The sequence below is a fragment of the Monodon monoceros genome, unplaced genomic scaffold (genome assembly GCF_005190385.1).
Source record: "Monodon monoceros isolate NGI ecotype Baffin Bay Population unplaced genomic scaffold, NGI_Narwhal_1 Super_Scaffold_6, whole genome shotgun sequence".
In the NCBI taxonomy this organism is placed as follows: domain Eukaryota; kingdom Metazoa; phylum Chordata; class Mammalia; order Artiodactyla; family Monodontidae; genus Monodon; species Monodon monoceros.
In genome coordinates this window covers 25223927-25251111 of record NW_021703783.1, presented here as the reverse complement: position 1 = coordinate 25251111, position 27185 = coordinate 25223927, and the positions used below count along the sequence as shown (strand labels likewise).

At 40.8% G+C, this 27185-nt stretch overlaps 1 protein-coding gene and 1 pseudogene across 1 annotated transcript in view; both read left to right on the top strand.

The window, feature by feature from the left end:
• Positions 1-27185, top strand: part of DENND5B (DENN domain containing 5B) — a 99250-nt gene that overhangs the window by 55227 nt on the left and 16838 nt on the right. Inside the window, exons 7-11 of the mRNA XM_029206557.1 lie at positions 708-839; positions 2121-2273; positions 3149-3227; positions 10018-10099; positions 25496-25624. Of these exons, the coding sequence (XP_029062390.1) occupies positions 708-839; positions 2121-2273; positions 3149-3227; positions 10018-10099; positions 25496-25624 (575 nt within the window). The remainder of the gene's footprint in view (positions 1-707; positions 840-2120; positions 2274-3148; positions 3228-10017; positions 10100-25495; positions 25625-27185) is intronic.
• LOC114885393 lies at positions 22581-24120 on the top strand (annotated as a pseudogene).

Sequence of the window (27185 nt, the reverse complement as noted above, 5' to 3'; positions counted from 1 at the left end):
GATATTTCTGCTTTCTTTTGACTGTGGAACAAGGCAAAGGAGGGATGTAGCAAAATGTCTTGGAAACAAGAGGCCTCCTCCTGCATTTGGAGCACATACTTTTCAGAGTGATCTCATAGCTTTCTGTGAGGCAGGTGGGCTTGTTTTATGCCCATTTTATGAATAAGCAGATATGCCTGAGGTCATAAAATTGGTTGCAACCATTTTCCAGAGCTCCTGATTTTACTGTTGTGACTTGATTAGAGCAAAGGGTTGGGTTGGACAGCACTGCCCAAGAGGTTAGAAGCATGTCAAGGCTTGTTTTGTGGGGAGATGGGTGGAGGAAACCAGTGATCTGAGAATCACTGGGTTCCTGGAGAGCCTTGGATTTGTTATTCAGACATGCAAATTTTTCCATCCCAGCCATGATCCTGACTAATCACACCCCTGGGTATTCCCAATAAAAAGACTGAACTAGGTGAAACTCCATCTCATTTTGAATGAGTTTTTACTTGGTGTGGCTTCTGTCACTCTCCTTTTCACGGGACTAACAGTAGAGGGGGTAGGAATACCTTCTGCCTTTCAGTGTGCTATACCTTGAACTGCTGTTGCACGTATACACTTATGGCCTTTTTTTGCATCTTGTTGTTCCCGCACTTGTTTGTAAGGTTAAGTAGGTCAGAAGAATATCTGATGTTTATGCATTAAAAATACTCTTTAATTTTTAGAAATACATGCAAGAGGCACGAAGTTTAGGAAAAAACCTGAGGCAACCCAAATTGTCAGACCTCTCTCCTGCAGTGATTGCACAAACCAACTGGAAATTTGTAGAAGGCTTATTAAAAGAATGTAGAATGAAGGTATGTATTACTCACTGTGCAGGACAGTGTACATTCATGTTCAATCCATGTATGAAGCTAAGATGAGCTGAGCCAACCCCCACTTGAGCCTGTAGCTTCCCTAGAAGGACACTTTTACTGGGGCATAAACCTCATGTGCTCTTTACTGAGGGCATGAACCTCCATGGGTTCTGTTACCCACAGAATCAGTGACATGGGAGCCCTGCATGGTTTTTCTCACCTTTCAGCCATTGCTGTCTTCCTCTCCAACATGACAGACATTAAGCCAGTCAGAAGTTGTGTCAGGGATGTCGTCATCTTATGTGAAAGGCAACACATTTTTTTGTATGTGTTTATACGTGTCTCTGTGTGCACCTGTGTAGAACCTTATCTGTGCTCATATGTGTGTGCGTATATCCACAAAGAAGAAGACCTTAGCTGTGTTGTAGGTTTGTGTATATTACACATGAGTCTCCTCTCAGACATCTGTGTTTATCAGAGGTAGCAATACAAATTGACAAAACTCAGAACATCATTTTAGCCAATAACTTCATTCATTTATTTGACAGTCATTTCTTGAGTACCTTCTCTGTATTCAGTAAATGCAGTATTTTAGCATCAGCTTACAATGCTGAATCACACAGACAAGGTCCTTGCCTAGAGGAACTAGATTCTCTCTCACTTTACATTTTATGAGGGCAGCTAAGTCTGCTGTAACTTAACTTACTTGAAACTGACTTCCATTTCCTTTCCATTTTCTGGTACATACTCATAGCAGAGAAGAGATGAAAGAGAAAAAGAGGAAGGAAAAAAAGAGGTCTGCTTCACTCACAAATTAGACAGCTCTGAAAAAATTTAGAGCTGCCTGTTTGTATTGTGGTTTTCGCCTAAATGCAATCAAAACTAAGTGTGAATATCTTTAGTATGCTAAGATGAAGTGTGAGTTGTGGCAGGTTGGGGTTTCAGATTCTATAGTATATTTTCTAGGCCTGGTGTAATCCCCCAATGTTATTCAAGTAAGTAATCTGAAAATTGTTGTACATAAGCATTTACGTGAGGATACTTTAAAATAGCATCAGAGTCTCTCTTTAGTGACTATTTCTCTGACAAAATAGTAAAAGTATACATAATATTACTTGTTAGTTGACCACAGAGATTAAGACACTTTTCCCAAGGTGATTCAAAATCTGCAGTTAGAAGTATAATGAAGGGGAACCCAGATCTCCTGATCCAGGAATTGACTTGATGGCTTTTGGGCTCACTGCTGGGGTTAACACTTGTGACCACATTTGATGTTTTCAGACAAAACGCATGTTGGTGGAAAAGATGGGACACGAAGCAGTGGAACTGGGCCATGGGGAAGCAAACATAACCGGCTTGGAGGAGAACACCCTGATCGCCAGCCTCTGTGACCTGCTGGAAAGGATATGGAGCCATGGCTTGCAGGTCAAGCAGGTAACAGTCTCAGGAGGCCCTGGTGACAGGGCGAGTTAGGAGCTCTGTTAAGAAAAGTAACAAAAAGAAAAAGATATTATAAAAATTCAAGGTTATGTCCCTTTGTCACAGGATGACTAGAAATACGCCACAGGCATTTTAATTCCAGAAAAAGAAAATATAACCCATGATTAGCAGGCAGTTTGGGGCTCTTTTCTGGTAAACAGGAAAAGATAAAACAACACATTCACTGTGGAGGCTGTATCCCCTGTAGATTCCATTAAGTATCTGCTTTCATCGCTGTCCAAGAAAAAAATCTATTCACCAGAATTAACAGTTCTTTGCCATTTTAAGTTATCTGGTTATTCAAGGCAGAAACATAGATGATTTCTTTGCTTTTGTCCCTCATTTCCCTTTCTGTTTTTTTTTTTTTTCTGTTCATCTTCCTCTCTTTGTCCCCTCTTCTCTTTCTCTCCTTGCCCCAGTTTTCTTCCCTCATTGCTACTGCATACATCCAAACATATTTTGCATACAGAAGTACATTCTGTGCTGCTGGAGCCTTTAATTCTGTGCTTGCTTGTGTGGCCAGTGTAGACAGCCCTAGTTACATACAACTAAGTAACAACTGAGCTGAAGTTGGGAATTTCCTTGCTTGCACTTCTGCCCTTTGCTTAGCTGCCCTTCCCCAGGCTGTTGCCAGTCTTGTCAGTGAGGCAAAGGACGACCCTCACTACACATAGAGTGGGGTGCTCAGAATGTCACACAGCTAGGAATGGATGAGCTTGGGCCTCCCAGCTTCAAAAAATAGGCATTTCAGTGTGAATAGTTTTGATAAGTTATTTTTTGATGAATCGTTTCTTATAAAATGAAAAACTTTATATGCCTTGTACTTTCAGGGGAAGTCAGCTTTGTGGTCACATTTAATTCAGTTTCAGGACAGAGAAGAGAAACAAGAGCACCTTGCAGAATCACCAGGTGAGAATTCATTGGCTTGATTGTTTCTACAGCACTGGCAGCAGTGAACCATGTGAAAAATCAGCACCTATGGCTTTGTCTCCACCTCTCTCAAGCTGACGCTCATCCCATCTTGGGGTAAAGTAGAAGGAGCAATATTACGTACTAGCTATGAGACCTGGGAAAAGTCCCTTGACCTTTCTGATCTTCAGCTTCCTCATCCACAAGATAGGGAAAATAATATTAGCCATGCCAAGGCTGTAGTGTTGATCCAATCAGGAAACATTTGAAAACGTCTAATGAGTTGTAATCATAGATCATACAAGTAGTATACCTTACTCTCAGCAGTATTAGGGTGCGGTGTGTACTGGTTTTTTCCTTAAATAAAAGTTTATTCACATCGTTAATAATCTTTCAGAGGAGAAAACATGTATATATGTTTCAAAACTATTCAGAAATCAGATTTCTTCTTCAGTTTTTAACAAGACATCTCATGTTACAGTATCATGAGTCATTAGCTAATAATGGTAAAATAACCATCTATTTCACAAAAAGTAGAAGTAACAGTGGAAAGCCAGTAGAAGTAAAATGTTTTATACTGAGTCAGCTATTTGGGAACATTTTCTAAAATTATTGATTACTTTAGACATAGAAAAATGTGAAAAAAAAAGTTTTATTTTTTTAAAAACTCATAAGCCAACCACCAGCGTAAGAAATAAAGCATTGCAAATATGATTGAACCACCCTATTTCCATTCCCCTCACTGCCCCTAGAGGGCAATACTACCTAAATGTGGTGTTTATTGTTGGAAACCTAGTTTTTCAATGTATCCAATAAAACAGCTAGGAATATGACTTTGATACTACATTGCCCTGGAGCCCCTCTAAACAGAATGTCAAGGTTCTGATGTCCCGGGATGTAACTGTAGTTATAAAGATTTAGATTGAGTTTAAAAGCGTTCTTTAGTGTCCATCTATCTCCGTTGTCCATTTTTCTATTGACAAAGTAAAAGTGCATTGGCATATTCCCTGAAACGATCTCTGATGTTTACCCACGTTCATAGAAGATTTAGCTGTTCAGATGTAAGGCCATAACCAAGGTAGTTTACCCTAATTAGAATAAATAAATTCCTAGGAAGAAATAACCATTTGTAGGATGAAATGTTGCAAAGCCAAGCTCAGTTAAGCAGGGAGATGGAAGCATTTGACTCTTGTGCTGAACAAGCATGTGAGAATGTCCAGCTGTTAAAGTGAGCAGCTACCAGGCAACACCAGCAAGTTCATGGCTTTGAATGGTCAAATTGTGGGTGGTTGAGCTAGAGACCAGAGACTCAGCTGTTTGCAGGGCCTTTCAGTCAGTCAGTAATGGCACCAGTAAAACTCTGAAGTCAAGGCTCAGAAATATGGAATGTGTCAAAGCCTCATGCAGTCCCTGTGCTGCACTGCCAGGTGTCAATGAAGGGCTGGAGATCTAAGAACGAACATAAGCTAAATATTGTACTGATCCTAAGTAGGATTAATGTAAGCTGTGTAGCTTTTGAAATCAAATTTATTGTCTGTTTGAAGGGGTGGGTTTGATAAATATTGCTCTAACACTTCTGATAATTCAGCTCACAAAGTTAGGACTTAAAAAGATGACAGTGTGAAATGTATTTGAAAAAGTCAGTTTAAAAGAAAAATCATTCATTGTTGAGAAACAGTGTGTTCTAATTATTTAGAAATTAGCAGTTACTGACTTTAATGATTTTAAATCTGGGTATTTGGTTTTTTCCCCCAAAAATACTTTTTGTTTGCCAACTACTTAGCTTCCTAATTAATGGCAGTAAACAGTCTGCATCTTCATATTAAGGAAAGATCCTCCAAGTCCTTAGAGATTCACAGTGGGTTTGAAGACAGCTCTTATTAGCATCGAGCCAGGATGAGATTAGGTGATAGATCATTACTATTCTTTCAGAAGCAGCACTAAACAGGAATCAGACATTTTAAGGGTTGCAGAAGAATGGAAAAGATCTGTCTTGGTAAGAGGACCATAGCAGGGTAGACTGTCTTGAAATTTTTTTAATAGATTTTATTTTTATAGCAGTTTTAGATTCATGGCAATATTCAAGAGATGGTTCAGAGATTTCCCCTGTAGCCTCTGCCCCTACACATGCATAGCCTCCCTCATTATCATCATCCTCCACCAGACTAGTACGTTGCTTACAGCTGATGAACATACATTGACATGTAGTCACCCTAAGCCCATAGTTTATTTACATTAGGATTCACTCTTGGTGTGTTGTGCAGACTGTGGGTTTAGACAAATACATGTTAATGACATGGACCTACCATTGTGGTATCATATAGAGTACCTTCACTGTCCTAATAATGGTGTGTTCCTCCTATTTATCCCTCCCTCTCCTCTAACCCCTGTCAACCACTGATCTTTTTAACTGTCTCCATAGTCTTGCCTTATCCAGAATGTCATATAGTTGAAGTCATATAGTATGAGGCCTTTTCAGATTGGCTTCTTTCACTTAGTAATATACGTTTAAGTTTCCTCCATGTCTTTTAAAACTGTCTTAATTTTGACCTAGTCAAATTTTGACCAAGTCACTGTACCTAGTAGTTAAAAGTCCTATTTTAGAGAAAAGATCTCAGAATGCAATTGATTCTAGAAAGAGGACTGTTGTTGACATATCACCCCAAAGTTTCTACCCTTAAGAATGTTGACCAGCTTAGACATAGGGGGTGGGGTAGGGTGCAGAAGGGAGTGGAAATACCATTTTAAACAGTTATTCTGGATCTAGCCAAGAATTTGGAGTCACTCTTTAAATATCTTTATCTTCATCAAAGTTTTCTTTAGTTACTTACCTGCCTGTAGACTATAAATGGCTCTGTAAAAATAATATATGCAATCTGCACTCTACAAACTTGCTGTCTATGCAGTAACATTGATTCAGGCAGAATACAAAGGAATTCCTATGGCTAAGTATTAAATCCATGAGTGTTTATATTGAAGGAGAAAGTAGCCTATTGCATTTGAGTATAGTGAATTAAGAAATACTAATAGAGAGAGTTCCCTGGTGGCCTAATGGTTAGGATTCAGGGCTTTCCCTGCTGTGGCCCAGGTTCAATCCCTGGTTGGGGAACTGAGATCCTGCAAGTCATGCAGTGTGGCAAAAAAAAAAAAAATATATATATATATATATATATATATACACACACACACTAATAGAATACACATTTTTAAATAGTTCATAAATTTCTCTTCTGGCTAGAGTAGACTTCTTGGAAACTTCTTAGATTTTAGATCTCTAGATAAAAAGTATGGCCTTACTCCTTTATTCCTAATCTGCATTTTTGTTCACAGGCTTCTAAACTTTCCTCCAAAGTTACTAATAAAATACTGTATTAATTTCCTGGGGCTACCATTATACAGGACCATAAACTGGGTGGCTTAAACAACAGGCATTTATGGTAGAGGTACTGGGCATTAGGACTTCAGCATTTTTTTGTTGACAGTTAATCCGATGTTATCATCCAACTATGCCATTAGCAGATTTTTCATAAATCTCTATCTCCATCCCTAGTTCCTAGACGTCCGTAGCCCACTGGGACCTCAAACTCAACACATCCTGAAACAAACTCATTATCTTAGCACCTCTCCCTCCTGTCCCAGTCAGGCTTTCTCCCTTCTTTTCTCCATTTCACTTAATGACATCAGCACCCTCTTGTCAGTAAAACTATAAGCCAGAAAGTTATCCTTAATGTAACAGCCCACTGGACATGACATCAGAACACTCTGCCCCTTTTAATTAATGGATATGATTGGGCAGGTTTCTTAACCTCTTTGAGCCTCAGTTTCTTCATTTGCGAAATTAAGGTTAAAAAATTTTAAGGAAAGTTTTAACTATGGGATAGTATATATTAATACAGTTTATATTCGTACTTAATATTGTTTGTGACTCTTGAGTCCTGCTTACCCTTAATCCAGTCATTTAAGTCCACTGCATATTTCTCCTGTTCGTTCTCATTGGCTGACACTGTCTTAGTTCATCCACAGGCTGGCCTTTGGAACAACTTCTAGCTCATCTCCCTTATAGCCCTTATACCATCACACTATCACTCTAGTTAACTAACTAAAAAGCACTGAGAAGCATATCATTTCTTTTCAAAATTTCTTTCCCCTCCCTAGGATTTCTGTAAATTTCTAACTTGTCATTTAAGGTTCTGCCATCTGGCCCTAAATAATCTCATCTTCCTCAGTGAGTATTTGCTGTGCATTTTGAGGGGCCCTCTGGATATTCTCAGAATAGGATATGACCAAGCCTCAAGAGGCGTATAATTTAATAGGAGTAACAGAAGTGTTAAATTGTGGTAAGTTTGTGATAGAGGTTCAGTTTTACAAGTCCCATGAGAGAGAGGGAATGACTTATCCAACAGTGTTCCTAGGGGAAAGAGAATATTCAGGAAAGATTTCACACAGAGGCAAAATTAAAGCTAAATTTCTTTCCTTTTTTTTTTTTTTTTTGAGAACTTACTTTATGCCAGGCACTATTATAAGTGCTTTACATCTATTTGAATATGGTAGGTGTTGTGACTGTCCCCAATTTGCAGATGAAGAAACAGACCATAGAGGGGTTAAACGACCAACCCAAGGTCAGCGAGCTATTAAGTTCTCTGTAGGGCTTGAGAAAGCCATGTTCTTAACCATTAAGCTATACTGCTCTCAATCTGAAGTGATACATAGGCTATAAACAAGGAGAAAGATACAGAATCACTAAAGGATGAACCAGAGACTTTAACGAATTGCATGGAGACATGAAAAAGTATATCACATGTTTAAGGAATATTGATCAGTGAAGGGTGGCTAGAATACAGGATTCCAAAACAGGATTCCCAGAACATGGTTAGGCCTGTGAATGCTCTCATTGTGGTTGCTACTGCTTCTTTAAATGTCAGACTCCTCTTTTATTAAGTCTCTCACCTGTTCTCTGCTCCCTGAGGCATGATTCCTTGTATTGTCACGTCTTCTTCTGGCCAAGTTGTCAGATTATGGTCTCAGCTCCTTTCTCCTGCCTCATGATCTTTTCTTTTTCTCTTCTCAACCCATTTCATTTTTTTAAAATTAATTCATTTATTTATCTGTTTTTGGTCTGTTGGGTCATCGTTGCTATGCGCGGGCTTTCTCTACTCTTCATTGCTGTGTGTGCGCTTCTCATTGCTGTGGCTTCTCTTGTTGTGGAGCACAGGCTCTAGGTGTGCGGGCTTCAGTTGTTGTGGGCACATGGGCTCAGCAATTGTGGCTCACGGGCCCTAGAGCGCAAGCTCACTAGTTGTGGCGCACAGGCTTAATTGCTCTGCAGCATGTGAGATCTTTCCGGACCAGGGATCGTACCCGTGTCCCCTGCATTGGCAGGCGGATTCTTAACCACTGCCCCACCAGGAAAGTCCCTCAACCCATTTCTTATTACGTGTGTGGCCATCTTTCATGCTGTCTAATCATCTGGAGTGTAGAGGCATTCTCTGAGGTATTTCACTTTCTCCCCCAAAAGAGGAATGTGCTTTCATTAATTAGCACACTTAAGTGATGATAGTCTCAGACAGGAAGACAACCAGCACATTCCCTGCAAGTCTCTGGAACAGTGTCTTCGGTGAGATGAACCAGTGTTTTCAGTGACCCATTGAAAACTCCCTCCCCAAACTGCCAAGACAAATGCCCTATTTGTTACCTGCTTGGTAGGGAAGGCCCTCAAAAGGACTGCCTTTGGGTTGGTCTGGCCGCATTCTCTTTGTCTTGGCAACCCCATCAGTGCTCATTTATACCTGCCAAGTATCAGCCCAGCTTCTTTCACCAAGTGCCAAAAACTTGCAGATCCTAATCCACCAAAATGTTCCCTATCTTCCTTCAGTGCCAGCTTCATGTATATTTATGTGTTCTGATATTGTATTCTAGCCCCCCGAAGTAGAATGGATCTAAAAACAGAGAAAATGCAAGTTTAATATACAACGAAAACCCATATTCTAAATTCTGATTTTATCAATGCATTTGCCAAGTGTGATGTTGCAATTTACTTTTCATTTACAGGTGGGAAAATGGAAATAAAGAAAGGGGACAAAACTCCACAGCATCTCATTTAAAGTGAGATTGAGCACTCCAACTACAACATATTAACCAATAATTGATTGTTTAGCCATTGCTATATAAGAGAATAATCTTTCCTTTTATAAATGTTAGCTCTTCAGACTTCATAGGAGAATGGCTCATAGACATTATGCTTCTAACTGTCCATTAAGATTACTCACTTTGCATGATAAACATACTGTAGTTTGGATTCTGAACTTTGAAGTAGAAACTTATATCAGACTAAAGAATCCAAACTCTTAGGTTTTTCTTTTTAAACCCTCTTTCAAAAGGGGACTTGTATGATTGTAGTTCACAAGCCCAGAGATAGTTCACGTACTTAGTAGGTTAATTTACAGACATTACTTTCCTGTAATTATTTGGACCTATTAGAATGATAACTTTAGAAAGTGACTGGCCCTTCTGGCCAAAATGTGCACACATTGTCTTATTTGCTAAGTGGGCTTTTATTATTCATTTAAAATTTTCAAATACAGCCCCATATTAACTAGAAAGAAAATAACTAGTTTACTGTATTAATAAAGTAGGAACATTCAGGTAAACAAATTTGAGCTTTTCTGTTGTCTTTAAAATTTGTTCACATCAAAATAATTTCAAAGTATTTATTTACGGAATGTGAACCATGTAGTTTTTTTAAGTCTTTACTGTTATTTTTCTAATACTTTGCTGATATTTTTCTACATAGTTGCCCTTGGACCAGAAAGAAGAAAATCTGACTCAGGAGTTATGTTGCCAACACTCAGGGTCTCTCTTATCCAAGACATGAGGTATTTGATATATGTGCTAGCATATGGTGATAACTTTGAAATATTTATGGCTTTCATTTAAATTGCTCAAATAACTGTGGCTATGGTATTTTTTGCTTATGTATTCCGAAGAAAACCTTTTTTATAATCTTATTTTATATTTACTTTTATACTATTATGTGTTTTCCTGACATTAAATCCAAAGGCAAAATGCAACTTTTTTGAGTTTTTAAATAGCCCTATTTTAAATTGTAAATTTAAATTGTAAATTTAAATTAAAAATTTTAAAATCGCCCTATTTTAAATTGTAAATTATTTTACAATTTCTCTGCTTCTTTTTTTTTTTTTAATCTCCTTGAATTCCTTCTGCCCCCAAATATAAACCAAAAAATCTGCAAATAATGACAGGTTACTTAGCAGAAAAATCGCTGACAGGTAGATTTTCTTTGAAGCAAATGCAAATCTGAGAATTATCACATGCAGTTACTGGCTTTAGAAATCATTAGAAGGCATCAACATACCTAAAATAGATTTATTGAATGAGGAAGGCAGAGGCTTTTTTCTTTTAAACATTTTGGGTACATTTTAGTCAGCTTTTAAAATATGTGGGTCTAAAGTGAACGTTATAACATTTATAACGCTTGAAATTGTTCTTTTGTGGTGTGCTTTAATGTTAACTGTCGATGTTTATTTGACTTGTCAGAGGCTTACAAGTGAAAAGCATAACTTTTATGAGTGGCATCATAGTACAGTGGTGACACATCCTGGCTTCACACTAGCTGTGTGATCCTAGGCACTTTTTGCAACTTCTCTTTGCCTCAGTTTTTCCTTCTCTCAAATAGAGATAAGAACAGTTATCTAGCTCATAAGAATTAAACTAGTTAGTCCATTACACTAAAAAGTTTCAAGAAGTACTCGGGTCATCCTGAGAGTTCAGTAAATGTTGGATTTTGTTATCTGAATCAATTCCTATGTTTGTGTCTTAAATGCCCTTACTCCTTGATAGATGAAATGTAGTTGTCCTCATGTAGCTTATGATTCCTTTTGATGGTCAGCATGAGATGAATAGTTGTAACTTTGAGGGGAAAATGCACTCCAGCTCTCTTAATGGAAGCATAAAACCACATCTGTTCTGCAGTGATTTCACAGTAGCCATCACTTTAAGGGGATGATTGTCAAAAGCTTTGCAGTGGTGACCTCAGGGCCAAACTTCTGAAACCTAATTAGGAGATGGTGACGTCACATAAGGCTGCCCCGCTCCTTCCAGTTTCCTGCTTATTTACTTTTATCTGCTTCATGTTGTTGGTTTTTTGTGGGGAGGGATGTCCGGCTTCAGTAAACTCCCTTCACTTTATAAGAGGCAGTCTAGCGTGCTGGTTAAGACCTCAGGCTATGGAACCAGCCTATAAAGGTTGCTATTTTAGCTCTGCCACTCACTAGGCTCCGTAGCCAAGGGTAGTTCCTTATATTCCCAGTTATCTCACCTGTAAAATAATAGTGTTTCTCTTAAAATTTTGGTGTAAATATTCAGTGAGTTAATAAGTGTAAAGCACTCAAAATAGGCCTGGAAATAAATCTATGTTTATGAACTCACGCATACACATACATCTATATTTATTTCTGTTTCTATATTTATTTATAAGTGTGTATACACACAGTTAATTTTTTTAAGACCATAAATTCATAATGATATCTCTGATTCCAGTTCAGTACCACAGGGACCATTCTAGCCTTCTCCCTTATTCGTAATTTTTTTCTCCAACTATGAGACACCTGGCTCTCGTTATCTGCAACATATTCACTTATTTGTGCAACCTGTATTTTCGGAATTGCTACCCCAGCCCCTGTAAGGAGCAAGGTTACTAGCTAAGCTCAGTGCTGTGCACAGCTCCAGTTTTCTTTGTCATTAGCCTTTCAGTATCCAGTCAAAATACTGTTTTCCAAAACTTAGTTTAGTTCTTTTTTTCTCCAGTCCCTTCAGTGTGGTTGTAGTATTCATTTGTAATAGTGTTAGGGTTATTTGTTAGCCTGTATTCCGTTTGAGGTTCCCTCCACATCCTAGTGGTTTTTGTTTTGGGTTTTGGTTAAATTTATATACAGTAAAATTCATCCTCTTTTGGTGTATAGTTCTATATGTTTTCATAAACACACAATCATGATACAGAACAGTTCCATCACTCCTTTCACATCAACACCTCTCCCAGTTTCCTACCGTTGGCAATCAGCTGGTATAATTCCAAGCTCTTTCCACTGAGAGGGCCTCAAAGTAGTAATACCCTAGTAACAATGAGCACAACTAGTGCCCACATATTGGTTTCCAGATACCATTCTCCAATGAAAGGAACCATGGCTTTCTAGAGAAGTGGTTGATTCCAGGACTAAAGAAGGGAAAATATAGGATGAACTTAGTGCATCTTTGGTAAGGCCAGAAAGTAAGGAAGTGCTCAGAAAGTATAGGATCAGGTAATAAAGACATAGGAGGGACATCCCTGGCAGTCTAGTGGTTAAGACACTGAGCTTCCATTGCAGGGGGAGTGGGTTCGATGCCTGGTCTGGAAACTAAGGTCCCGCATGCCACATGGCATGGCCAAAAAATAGAAAAAAAAAAAAAAGACATAGGAGCCAGGCTGAAAGAGCTCCAAATGGCCAAAGCTGAAACAATTTGAGCAACAAAATAGATAACAGTAGTAATAGAGCATAACCCATAAAATAAATATCCAAGAGCCTATTCTAATTGAATAAATAGATGAAAGCAATGGGACAGCTCTTTTTTACAGAAGCATTCCAATTAATAAACGTAGAAGAATGAAGTAAAAAAATTACTGGTTGAAGGGTCTAAGGTGAAACCAGAATATCTGCATAGTCTCAAAGTATCCTCCCCCAGGAATTTATTAATTGCAGAGGAAAAAATAGTAAGTTCACAGTGGAGAAACCCAGCAGACATCTCTTTAAGCAAGTGATCAAGGTTAACATCACTAGTAATAAGACAAAACTAGTAATGTACCCCCGATATGATACACCAAGAAGAGAACATCACTTCTGCAGTGTTCCTACCATAAATGCATAAACTCAATATAACTATGAGAAAACATGAGAAAAATCCAAATTGGGGGTCATTCTACAAATAGTTGACTAGTACTTTTCAAAAGTATCAAAGTCATAAAGACATGAAAAGGCTGAGGAAATATCATGGATTGGAGGAGACTAAGGAGGTGACAACCAAGTGCAATAGGGTTGCTGGATTAGATCCTAGAACAGAAAAAGAACATAAGTGGAAAAACTGGTGAAATCAGTCTGTAGTTCAATTAATAGTGTTGTACCAATGTGAATGTCTTAGTTTGGTTATGTAAGATGTCAACATTAAGGGAAGCTGTGTATACAGGAACTCTGTACTACTTTTATTTTAATTTTTTTTATTATTATTTTTAACATCTTTATTGGAGTATAATTGCTTTACAGTGGTGTGTTAGTTTCTGCTTTATAACAAAGTGAATCAGTTACACATATACATATGTTCCCATATCTCTTCCCTCTTGCGTCTCCCTCCCTCCCACCCTCCCTATCCCACCCCTCTAGGTGGTCACAAAGCACCGAGCTGATCTCCCTGTGCTATGCAGCTGCTTCCCACTAGCTATCTATTTTACGTTTGGTAGTGTATATATGTCCATGCCACTCTCTCACTTTGTCACAGCTTACCCTTCCCCCTCCCCATATCCTCAAGTCCGTTCTCTCAGCAGGTCTGTGTCTTTATTCCTGTCTTACCCCTAGGTTCTTTATGACCTTTTGGTTTTTTTTCTTAGATTCCATATATATGTGTTAGCATACGGTGTACTACTTTTAGAACATTTTTGTAAATCAAATTATTTCCAAAAAATGTGTGTGTGTTTGCGTTTTTTTTTGGTTTGTTTGTTAGTAAATTTATTTATTTATTTATTTACTTTTGGGTGTGTTGGGTCTTCGTTTCTGTGCGAGGGCTTTCACTAGTTGCAGCGAGCGGGGGCCGCTCTTCATCATGGTGCGCGGGCCTCTTACCGTCGTGGCCTCTCTTGTTGCAGAGCACAGGCTCCAGACGCGCAGGCTCAGTAGTTGTGGCTCATGGGCCTAGTTGCTCCGCGGCATGTGGGATCTTCCCAAACCAGGACTCGAACCCGTGTCCCCTGCATTGGCAGGCAGATTCTCAACCACTGCGCCACCAGGGAAGCCTGCGTATTTTTTTTTTTAAACCAGGCCTGGTACAAAGTAAATGTCTAAGGGCTGTTATTATTATAGCTATGGAGTAGATAGCTTATTTTTTTTTAATACTGTTTTCTGGCGGTTGTTTTTTTTTTTTTTTTTAATTTATTTATTTTAATTAATTTATTTGTTTTGGGCTGCGTTGGGTCTTCGTTGCTGCGCACGGGCTTTCTCTAGTTGCGGCGAGCGGGGGCTCCTCTTCGTTGCAATGCGCGAGCTTCTCGTTGCGGTGGCTTCTCTTGTTGTGGAGCACAGGCTCTAGGCATGTGGGCTTCAGTAGTTGTGGCATGCGGGCTCAGCTCAGTAGTTGTGGCTTGCAGGGTCTAGAGCGCAGGCTCAGTAGTTGTGGCACACGGGCTTAGTTGCTCCGCAGCATGTGGGATCTTCCTGGACCAGGGCTCAAACCCATGTCCCCTGCGTTGGCAGGCAGATTCTTAACCACTGCGCCACCAGGGAAGTCCCTGTTGTTTTTAAAATTTTTTTGGCTGTGTCAGGTCTTAGTTGAGGCACCAGTGATCTTCGTTGTGTCATGTGGGATCTTTAGTTGCAGCACATGGGATTTTTAGTTGTGGCATGCAAAGGCTTAGTTCTGGCATGTGGGATCTAGTTCCCTGACCAAGGATTGAACCCGGGCCCCCTGCATTGGGAGCACAGAGTCTTAGCCACTGGACCACCAGGGAAGTCCCAGGAGTAGATAGCTTATTATCCAGGGGTATAATTCTTGGTACAACTGCTGCTCACCTCTTCCTTTGAATGTTAGATCAGTGAGCTGTCACCTCTCTAGTCTAAGCCCCTAAAATTTCTCTCCTGGATTACATCATGGTCCGCATATTTCAGTGCTTGCCCTACTGTAATTCATCCTCCTCACTGCTAATATGGTGATCCTAGAATAAAGTGCAAATCACTTACCCTGACTGGCAGGGCCCTACTTGATCTGACGCCTGTCTGACTGCAGTATTATTTCCTATCACTCTCTCTTCTTTATTTCCTCCAGCATGCCAAACTTGTTTCCTGCCCTGGGGCCTTCTTTACCCGTTCCCTTCACCTGATAGCTTTTCCCTGAGTCCTACCCCCATAGAATCTCCACAGCTAAGGCCCTTCTTGTCATTTGCCTCTTGGTTCAAATGTCACTTCCTCCCACTAGCCATCCCTGACCACCTGGTCTACAGCAGCAATCCAGTCACTCTCTTTCAAATTCCCCTATTTTTTTAAAAAATATTTATTTATTTATTTGGTTGCGCTGGGTCTTAGTTGCAGCAGCCGGGCTCCTTAGTTGTGGCAGTCAGGCTCCTTAGTTGTAGCTCATAGTCTCCTTAGTTGCCGCATGCAGGCTCTCAAATTCCCTTATTTTAATTCTTTGCATAATAGCACTTATTTGCTTGTTTGTTTTTCTAATGCTACTTATGAACTTCATGAGAGAAGAGAATCTATCTGACATGTGAAACTGTTGAATTGCAAGTTAGTGTTAACAGAGTGGCACATAATTGGTGCTCAATTAATATTTGTTAGATGAAGGATTTGCCATATTTTAATCTCTTTGAGTGTGGGTAAGAGAATGTGTGTGTGTGTCCATGTGTATGTGTGTGTGTGTGTGTTTAACATATATACATGTGTATATATATACACACACACATATATATATATATATATATATATATATCTCCTTATAGCCAAACTGTTACTGAATTACATTGGTTACAGTTTTGAAGATTTAGAAAGGTGGTGATTGCTGAGGTACTTTTTACTAATCAATTTAAAATTTAGAATATAGAAGAAACTTGAGAAGTCATATTGCTTAGCTTCTTCCTTTTATATATGTGGAAACTCAGGCGCAGGCAGATAAAGTCTAAGACCATATATATAGCCAACTAACAGCAGAAATGGAACTAGAATTAAGGTTTCCTGACACAGTTCATGTCTCTTTCTAACTAGATTCAAGTTCTCAGCCTTTGCCTTGTCATCAGAAAAAATGCCAGGTGTGACTAGGCACAAACAAGTTGGCAGTAGTGTATGGGTGCACATCACCCTAAATATAATTTAGTATAACCTTGAATAGTCTATATTTGTTCAGGATACTCAACAAAAAGTTGATTTCCTATGACTTCTCGCTTAAGGGTTACTTTGGCTTTTAATTTTCAGACTTTGCCTGAAAAAGACCCCTGGGTACCCTAAAGTGATGTTTTAGCCAAATGATAGATACTTTTAATAAAACTTAACTGGTTGATTGCTTTCAAAAGGTGTCTAGTATGGTAGAAAGGCATTGCCGAGAAAAGACAAGCTGACTTCCTAGGGTTTTTCCCTAAGATTTTATTATTAAAAATTTTAAATATACAGCCAAGTCAAAAGATTTTATAATGAATGCATCCATATACCCACAACCTAGATTCTACCACTAACATTTTTCTATGGCTTTTTAAAAAAATGGGGTAAAATATATATCTCATAAAATTTACCATTTTAACCATTTTTATGTGTATAGTCAGTGGCATTAAGTACATTTGCAGTAGTACAACCGTTACCTCTGTCCATCTCCAGAACTTATTGTCATTGTAAACTGAAACTCTGTACCCATTAAACAATAGCTCCTCAAGCCCCTGGTAACCACTGTTCTATTTCCTGTCACTGTGAATTTGACTATTCTAGGTACCTCATATAAGTGGAATCATGCTTTTTGTGTCTAGTTCGTTTCACTTAGCATAGTATTTTTGTGGTTCATCCGTGTTACAGCATGTATCAGAACTTCCTTACTTTTTTAGGCTGAATAGTATTCCAGTGTATGTATATACCACATTTTGTTATTCCACTCATTCATCGATGGGCATTTGGGTTGTTTCCACCTTTTGGCTGTTTTGAATAGTGCTGCTATGAATGTGAGTGTACAAATACGTGTTTGAGTTCCTGCTTTTAGTTCTTTTGGGTGTGTACCCAAAAATGGAATTGCTTGATCATACAAAAAATAATAATAATAGGCTGAACTTGGGTCATCTGTCCACTCTTGTCTAGTCATCTATGACCAGGTAAGGGCATGGTCACAGGAAGCCAGTTAAACCAATTTATTATTTCCTTAACCAGAGGACTTGATATTCTTTTTTTTTTTTTTTTTTTTTTGCGGTACGCGGGCCTCTCACTGTTGTGGCCTCTCCCATTGTGGAGCATAGGCTCCGGACGTGCAGGCTCAGCGGCCATGGCTCACGGGCCCAGCCGCTCCGCAGCATGTGGGATCTTCCCGGACCGGGGCATGAACCCGTGTCCCCTGCATCAGCAGGCGGACTCTCAACCACTGCACCACCAGGGAAGCCCCAGGACTGGATATTCTTTCATTGATAAAGATAGGCTCTGCCTGGAAGCTAGATCAAAATCAGAAGTCTACTTGCTGTCCTCAGGAGCAGAGATATGGATGCCTGATCACCCAGCTCCATGCCATTGATCCTCATACTAAGGGGACTGATGTCATCTCAGAAAGGCCCTGCAGAAACACTGCCTGTGGTTCTCTCTCCCTTTTCTCTGCTTCATTCTGCCTCTTTAAGATAACTTTATATGTATTGTTGTTCTTATTCTTGATACGTTTACTTTAACTCTCAGTGCACGGGCTTATTTCTGTTTCCAAGTTCTTGGCAAGTACTTCATTGTAATCCCTAGTTGCTAGCGTGATAGTTGATGTAGATGCTTTTCCTTAAAGAGAAACACCCAAGTAATATTTCTAAACTTCTGTTTCTTTCACTATGGGCACTTAAAAACTTGTTTTTTAAAGATTAGGTAGCAAAGATATCTGAGTTCACACATTCTGTGGGGCACATTCCCTGACAGTACCTCCTGTTTCCCACATTTCTCTCTTGAAGCAAAGCCACTGGCAGTGTAGAGACTTTGAGTCCTCATAGTTGTCAAGTGTCTTGGTACCAGATTGCTTAGCAGCTGGCATGAGTCCAGACATGTCTACAGGCTATCCCCTGTTATCTCTGACAACTCCCCAGGACCTTCATAGATGCCAAGTATCACCATACTGTCAGTTATAGAATGATTCTTTTCTTCCAAAGAGAAAGGCTTGGGACAGTAAATATTAATAATTGTACAAGTCGTTGTCTACTTATAAAAGAGGAGTATTACCATGCCGTTACCATTATTACCAATTTCTTTCCAGAGTAGCTGTGCATATATCATCTAGCCATTCAAACTAGCACGGGCTTTCTCTAGTTGCTGTGAGCAGGGGCTACTCTTCATTGCGGTATGCGGGCTTCTCATTGCAGTGGCTTCTCTTGTTGCGGAGCACAGGTTCTAGGCACACGGGCTCAGTAGTTGTGGCTCTCGGGCTCTAGAGTGCAGGCTCAGTAGTTGTGGCACACAGGCTTAGTTGCTCCGCGGCATGTGGGATCTTCCCAGACCAGGGTTCGAACCCGTGTCCCCAGAATTGGCAGGCGGATTGCTAACCACTGCGCCACCAGAGAAGTTCCCCAACTTTTATTCTTAATGACAAAATGCAATTAATAATGAGGGGCATAGTAGAACATTACATGATTGAGGAGATTGTGAGTACTATAATCCAAGTATAGATATTCTGAATATGTAAACAAATGAACAGGATATCTGAGTAAACCCTAGAAATATCTGGTTTACGATGGGAATAAATTACTTGAGGGTAAATTGGCTACTCACTTTATCTTTTTATAACTAATGTCTGCATATGAGCTGTGAGCATCTGGCTTTATTCTACACTAAAGTTAAATAGTCACGATTGATTTTGTTACCCTCAGAAGGAATGTTTGAGGAATTTTTATGACTATACAGAATGTGGGCTCACACTAAAATTGGCTAATTCCTTAATCTCTCTAATAAATATTATTGTGTTTCATTGGTGATACAGTGAAATAAGCACCAGTTTTGGACTCAGGAAATGTGGATTCAAATTTAGTTGCTGCCACTCTCAGGAATCATTCAGTTTTAGGGAACAGAAGCCCGTTCAAACTAGCTTCAGCAGAAAGGAGGATTTATGGGAGATACATGAGGGTATTTTCCAGAATCCAAGCACAAGAACTGTGGCTGGATTGGAAACAGTTTTGTCCAAGGTTACTCTCCATCTCAGAAGAAGCAAATTGTCCCTGCTTTTCCCTCCACTTCTGCTGCTTCTTCTCCCCTCTGTCCCTTTCCCTCCTTTTCTGCTTTACTGTGAACATGCTCTCCCAAGCCCTGGCCTTAACATCCCTTATTTAAGCATTCAACAAAAACGAACTTGGTTTTTCAGTGTACTAATTTCCAGTTTCTGAGAGAAAATCTGATTGGCTCAGCTTAGATCAGGCAGATGCTGCTTATCCATTCAGTTCTAGCTGAAGGATAAGGAGCATCGTCATGGTGGTACCTGAAGTTGTTGCTTCTGGTTCTTCTGGGTCTGTAGAAGGAGAGCTACTCCAAGAATGTGAGTACCAGGAAGAAATGATTGGTAAAAAATGGGTGGCATCTCTAGAATATGTACTATTTCTGTGACCTTGGGTGGGTCACTTAGTCTTGATGAATCTCAGTTTACTCATTTTTGAAGTGAAATAATGATGGTCTCCCTCTCACTAGTTATTGTGACAATCAGATAAGGCAGAATACATAAAAACTAGAAAGCTTTGTACCAGAGTTGGAAACAAATCAAATAAATAAGCTATTTAAACCACACCATGTTTGCTTTTCTGTGAATTAACAGGATCTATTTTATTTTAATTTTTATTTTTGGCTGCATTGGGTCTTCGTTGCTGTGCACGGGCTTCCTCTAGTTGCACCGAGTAGGGTGTACTCTTCATTGCAGTGCGTGGACTTCTCATTGCAGTGGCTTCTCTTATTGCGGAGCATGGGCTCTAAGCACACGGGCTTCAGTAGTTGCAGCATGCGGGCTCAGTAGTTGCAGCATGCGGGCCCTAGAGTACGTGCGCCTCAATAGTTGAGGCGCATGGGCTCAGTAGTTGTGGCACGTGGCCTCAGTAGTTGTGGCTTGTGGGCTGTAGAGTACAGGCTCAGTAGTTGTGGCACACGGGCCCAGCTGCTCCGCGGCATGTGGGATCCTCCCGGACCAGGGATCAAACCCGTGTCCCCTGCATCGGCAGGTGGACTCCCAACCACTGTGCCACCAGGGAAGTCCCCAGGATCTATTTTAGAAGTAATACTTGTATAATACTATGCTGAGTATCATTGTAATTACCTATAATAAATTATTCCAATTAAAAAGATTCAAATGGGGGCTTCCCTGGTGGTGCAGTGGTTGAGAGTCCACCTGCCGATACAGGGGACGTGGGTTCGTGCCCTGGTCCAGGAGGATCCCACATGCCGCGGAGCAGCTGGGCCCGTGAGCCATGGCCGCTGAGCCTGTGCGTCCGGAGCCTGTGCTCCGCAATGGGAGAGGCCACAACAGTGAGAGGCCCGCGTACTGCAAAAAAAAAAAAAAAAAAGATTCAAATCGTATAACTACACAGAAAAAATTTTAATAGATTTAAAGTTGAATAACACAACACATAAAATTGTTTTAAAGGATAAAATTAGATATAGATTTACAAAGCAACAGAATTTTTTTAGCATTTTATATACACTAGGCCCTAGAGGGAGCAAAGAAGGATTCAAGGCTAGTAAGAAGTATTGGGCTCCTCATTCTCAGGGAGCTTTTGTCAAGCTGAGAAAAATGTATACGAAGAAAAAATGATAAAAGTAGTAATGCACAATAAATGCAAATCAGACTATAGAATTCCGTAAATTAGAGAGGTCATTGAAGGCTGTCATGGTCAAGGAAAACTTTCTAGGAGCTGGGATTTCAAACATGAATAGAATCAAATAAGGAAGCTAGAAGAGAATAAGTACTTCAGGTAATAAAATACAGAGTCTTATAAGTTAACTGCTTGGAATAGAATTTTTTAATAGGAAAATATGTTGAGGCCAAGGGGTAATGGGCCTTGAATGCAGGCCTGAGCAGTTCAGGCTATATCCCGTGAGCTTTTGAATATTCTGGGACAAAGGAATTACATTAGGAGGCAATATTTTAGGCAGAGTAATTTCCCTGGTGCCAGTGAACAAGGGGCTTGAGGAGAAGAATCTGGTGGCCTCATCTTCTGATTCCCATGCTTCCTGCCAAAAAGAACACAAAAAAACAAACAAACAAAAATTAGTGCAAACATTTTTATGATGGGAGTGCTGATAGCCACCTAAATAAAAGAGGTTTCACTTTATGTATTCCAATCCTTCCCATTTTCCTTTAACATAACATTGTTTTTCAAATACTTATTTCCCATTTTGACATTCTTCACCTGTCATGTCTCCAGATACTTACGACCAGCATGAAACTAATTTCAGTAGACTTTACTGTTTTAGAGTAGGAAGAACACTTAGGGAAAGATTATACAACATACGTACTTACCAAACCTCATATAGATTCATTTCTGGTGGATACACTTTGATCAACTTGGTATTCCTGGATCATGTGAGCTCTAACCTGGCACTGCACTCATGGGGGGACCTTGTACATACTGTGGAACTTTAAGTGGTAAATACCTGAGCATTTCCCCCTTGTTGCTTTTAGTCAACTGTGTCATCATTTGGGCAATGTCAGTAGTTGAGGAACAGCCAGTGCTGTTTCCTAGGCTCATTTTGGAGGTGCCCGTGTGGGTCATCCCACCACTGCCGCCACCACCAGAACCAGGGTCTAAGCGGAACTTGCCTGACACCAGCTTTCTCCGTTCACGACCGTGTGTAATGGTATTAGCCCTTTAAAGATAAATTGTCTGTCATAATTTCTGAAAAAAATTCTTAGAGGTGAGGTTGGTTAACAAAACGGCAACAGAATTTTCTTTTATTTCCTCATTCTGACTTGTTTTTAAGCCATCTCTTTAAGCCTCACTTGTGTGATGTGATAATGCTTTACATTTTATTGAGAGTGTTTGATCAGACGCAAGGGAGGCTGCCCCAGACGGGAAGCCCGAGCAGCCAGACGAGCCACCCTGCCCCTGCTGGGGGAGGAGCCACAACGAGGCTGCCTAATGGGGCTGGTTTGACCTGAGCAGGTGACCAATGGCCAGGGGGTGAGGAGGTGTGGGGGTGGGGCTGCAGAAGGCCTGCCTACAAATGGGGTCGAGGGGCATGACCACACTGCAGAAGTGGAGCCCTTCTGCCCAGGGCTGGCGAGAAAGCCAAATTGCGGGGGCAGGGTGGGTCGGGGATGTGGACCTGCGTGAACATTATGGAGATGTACGGGCACTCACGAGGCATCCAGGACATGGAACAGCAGTGCTGGGGACCACAGGTGACCCGCAGCCCGGCAACCAGCACAGAGAGCATCATGGCAGAGCAGGTGGCTCTGAACCAGACCCAGGTGTGTGGGATACTACGGGAAGAGCTGTACCACAGTGATTCCTTCCACCAGTTTGATACACATATTTTCATCATCATGGGCGCATCCAGCAACCTGGCCAAGAGGAAGATCTACGCCACCATCTGGTGGCTGTTCTGGGGTGGCCTTCTGCCAGAAGATACCTTCATCACGGGCTACGCCCTCTCCCACCTCACAGTGGCCAATACACGCAAGTGGAGCGAGCTATTCATCAAAGCTACCCCAGAGGAGAAGCCCAAGCTGGAGGAGTTCTTTGCCCGCAACTCTTATGTGACTGGCCATTATGATGATGCAGCCTCCTATGAGCGCCTCAACAGCCACATGAACACCCTCCACCAGGGTACGTAAGCCAACCGCCTCTTCTGCCTGGCCTTTCCCCGCAAAGCCTATGAGGCTGTCACCAAGAACATCCACAAGACCTGCATGAGCCAGATAGGCTGGAACTGTATCATTATGGAGAAGCCCTTTGGGAGGAACCTGCAGAGTTCCAACCACATTTCCTCCCTGTTTCACGAGGACCAAATCTGCCGCATCGACCACTACATGGGCAAGGAGATGGCCCAGAACCTCATGGTTCTGAGGTTTGCCAACAGGATCTTCGGCCCCATCTGGAACTGTGACAACATGTCCTACGTCATTCTCACCTTCAAGGAGTCCTTTGGCACTGAGGGCTGCTGGGGCTACTTCAATGACTTTGGGATCCTCTGAGATGTGATGGAAAGTCAGATCCTGCAGATGGTGTGTCTGGTGACCATGGAGAAGCCCGTCTCCACCGACTCAGATGACGTCCGTGATGAGAGGTCAGGATGTTGAAATGTATCTCAGAGGTGCAGGCGAGCAATGTGGTCCTGGGCCAGTACGTGGGGAACCCCAACGGAGAAGGTGAGGCCACCAAAGCGTACCTGGACGACCCCATGGTGCCCTGCGGCTCCACCACTGCCACCTTTGCAGCTGTCATCCTCTACGTGGGGAACGAGAGGTGGGACAGGTGCCCTTCATCTTGCGCTACAGCAAAGCCCTGAATGAGCACAAAGCTGAGGTGCCTCTGCAGTTCCGAGACGTGGCCGGTGACATCTTCCAGCAGCAGTGCAAGCACAGCAAGCTGGCGATCCGCGTGCAGCCCAACGAGGCCATGTACACCAAGATGATGACCAAGAAGCCCAGCATGTTCTTCAACCATGAGGAGTCGATGCTGAACCTGACCTATGGCAGCAGATACAAGAACGTGAAGCTCCCAGATGCATATGAGCGCCTCATCCTGGACATCTTCTTTGGGAGCCAGACGCACTTTATGTGCAGTGATGAGCTCCAGCAGGCCTGGTGCATCTTCACACCACTGCTGCGCCAGATCGAATGGGAGTAGCCCCAGCCCATCCCCTACATCTACAGCAGCTGAGGCCCCACAGAGGCAAATGAGCTGATGAAGAGAGTGGGCTTCCCATACAAGGGGACCTGCAAGGGGTGAACTCCCACAAGCTCTGAGCCCTGAGCACCTGGTCCCCACTCCCACCCACCTTGGCCCTGTCTCTCTGTCCTTCCCACTGTCTGACCCCACTTCAGGAGGACTTCGGGACCATAAACGTCAGCCTCACATTACCAGCCCCGGGCCTAGGCCACCCTGTGCCACTGCTGCCTTGGGCCCAGCTACATTCCTCAACCACCAAGCCTTGGAGAGTCGTGCTGTGACCATCCCCAGCCACCACTGAGCCAGCTTCTGTCCACAAGACTGAGCCCCAGTGGAAGGAAGGAGAGTGGCTCTTCATCTATCCTGGCTTCTTCCAGAGGCCTGGAGTTAGGAGCCACAGGGAGGGGAAGTGATAGGCCTCATGATCTGTATAAGTCAAATCATTATGTTGTACACCTTAAACTTATACAGTGCCGTGTATCAATTATACCTCAATAAAACGGGGGGGGAAAAGAGAATGTGCGTGTTTTACTGGGAGGATATTCCTTACTCTGAATGCTTGGAATCATCAGAGAAAAGGGTTTGTTGCAATATTTATTACAGCTGAGATGAGTCATTCTGTACATTAAAAAAAAAAAAATCAAAGGAAGGGTTGGTGGGTCACAATCACAAAGACTTTTCAGTGAGTCATTGTAGTGGTTCTATAATTATCCTGTCCCTTAGGCTTGTCCTTCCTGCTCAATCCTTCTTTCTCCTTAGGAGGAGAATCATTAGATAAATTCAGTCCTGCTGGGTATGGCATCAACTTCTACACAGAATACTAATATATACATATATGTAACATTCATTTGGGGGTTGACCACACAGTTTGTTTGTGGCCACACAATTTCCTAAGTCTCTCAAATTTTTAAGAATTTTGAATTTATTAGTATAGTACAGCTTGTATTCTAATGCCATAGAAAATGCGATTTCATATTTTCCATATGTTGTCAGGGCAATTTGAAAAACGATTCAGTGGATTAAAGTTGTAGCAGATACTTCAACTGTAGAACAATTATTCTGAATAAGAACTTGAATATTCAGCCTGTTTTATTGCTTTTATTTTTCTGAGTGTCAGGAATAAGCAAGTGCCCGTTTATAGGTATCTATGAGCCTGAAACAAGAATAAATAAAACCTGAAAGTGTGAATGAGTGTTAAATGCTTTATCTTAGGATATTGCCTGTGTGCTCGTGTTGTAATGGTAATTCTGATGTTGGACTAATTTCGTGATTCAGGTGGAACACTTGAAGTTTAATCAACATAAATTGTGTGTTGCCTGTTGCTTCCTCTAAGTACAAAATAACTTTTCTGTGCAAGGTGCTGTAACTCTTCATTTCTTTTCCAGTTCAAGGTTAGCCTTAGGATTTACATCTTTGCTGTTTTACTATTCTTTAGGCATATTCAAAACATGAGTGAGATCAAGACTGATGTCGGACGAGCTCGAGCATGGATAAGATTGTCTCTAGAAAAGAAGCTCTTGTCCCAGCATCTCAAGCAGTTGCTCTCTAACCAACTGCTCACAAAGTAAGAGATGGCCTCTTGAGGCATTTCTGTTTCTGTGACCTGTGTGCTTACAACATACATTGCATAGGCTGACACGCTGGTTTCTTCAGCCTGAGTTGCTGACTCCTCTGCACATGAACTCTTCCTTTCTAACAGGCACATGCTTCAGAAACTCTGTGTCATGACCTCCTATTTGATTATATCTGGGAGGGTACAGATTTCAGAGCCAAGGGGCAGATTGTGCTACTCTGTTCAGAACAAAAGCTAATAGTCCCACAGCTGAGAGTAACATCCAAAAGATGGGTGGAATTTATGTAAACCATATATCATATTGTAAAGGTCACAACAAAACCAGGAGTGGTAAAAAAATAAAAAGGTCCACAGGAAAGGGCTTCTCTGAGAGTCTTGCTAATACTTACATTTAGTAGTTTAGAGCCAGGAAACCAGTCAAGTGCATATTAGTTAATTGTTAACTGTTTTGATAGTTTCCCTTTACCCCATCAAGAAACCTTGGATGAAATGCGTCATCCAGCTAATATGTATAGTAGAACTAGTTTGAAGGTTGAGGACTTTGAGCTCTCTAGACCAAAGGTATGCAAAGAATTCAACAGAGACCTCAAACGTGACAGTGTTGGAATGCCACCAAAACCCAATTCTTTTTGTGATTTTGCATTTGTACATATCACTGTTGGGTTAAGTTACTCTCTGGAGCATTTTAGGATGAGTCTTAATGTCCAAAGAATAGGTTTGATAAAGAGTGCGTGATGTGAAGTACAGTCTGTGAACCTGACCTTGTTCTCTTAAAACTGATTACTCTCCCCACACCTTATCCCCACCCATAAGTCACTTGCCCTTTGTGGCCAAAGTACAAAGAAGAAAATGATAATCATTTAAAATCTTACTACATAAAGGTGACTACTAAGTATTTCACATGTTTTCTTCTGTACTTCTGTACATGTTCTCTTAGTTAAGATTATACTCTATTTGCAATTCAGCATCATCTTTTTTTGGCTTAATATTATACCATAACATTTTCTATATCGTAAGGATTTAGCCTCTGAAATCTGAATGCCTGTGTTCAAATACTACCTTTACTATGCACTATTTGAATAGCCTTAGACAAGATACTTAACTTCACTGTATCTCTGTTTTCCTCATCTATAAAAGGAGAATGCTAATAGACTTACCTCTCGTGGTCACGAGAATTAAATATATTAATAATTTTAAAATACTTGGAAAATGCTTAAATGTAAGTGCTTAATAAAAAGTTATTTATTATTTTTGGGAGTAGTAGTTTTGTTTTTGTTAAAATTCTTCCTAAACTTTATTTTTAATGGGTATACAATGATATATTTTTACTTTTACAAATAATATTCAAGTGGACATTTGTGAGTAAATCTTTGCCCACATTTCATATTATATCCCTAGGACTGAGCCCTTAAAGTAAAATTAATGAGTCAAAGAATATGACTGGTTCAAAATAATTATTACCAACAAATTGCTTTTCTGAAATTTTCAGTTCCACTTTTTATTATTCACTGCCACCCCCCACCCCCCATCAGCAGAGGTCATCACTTTTAAA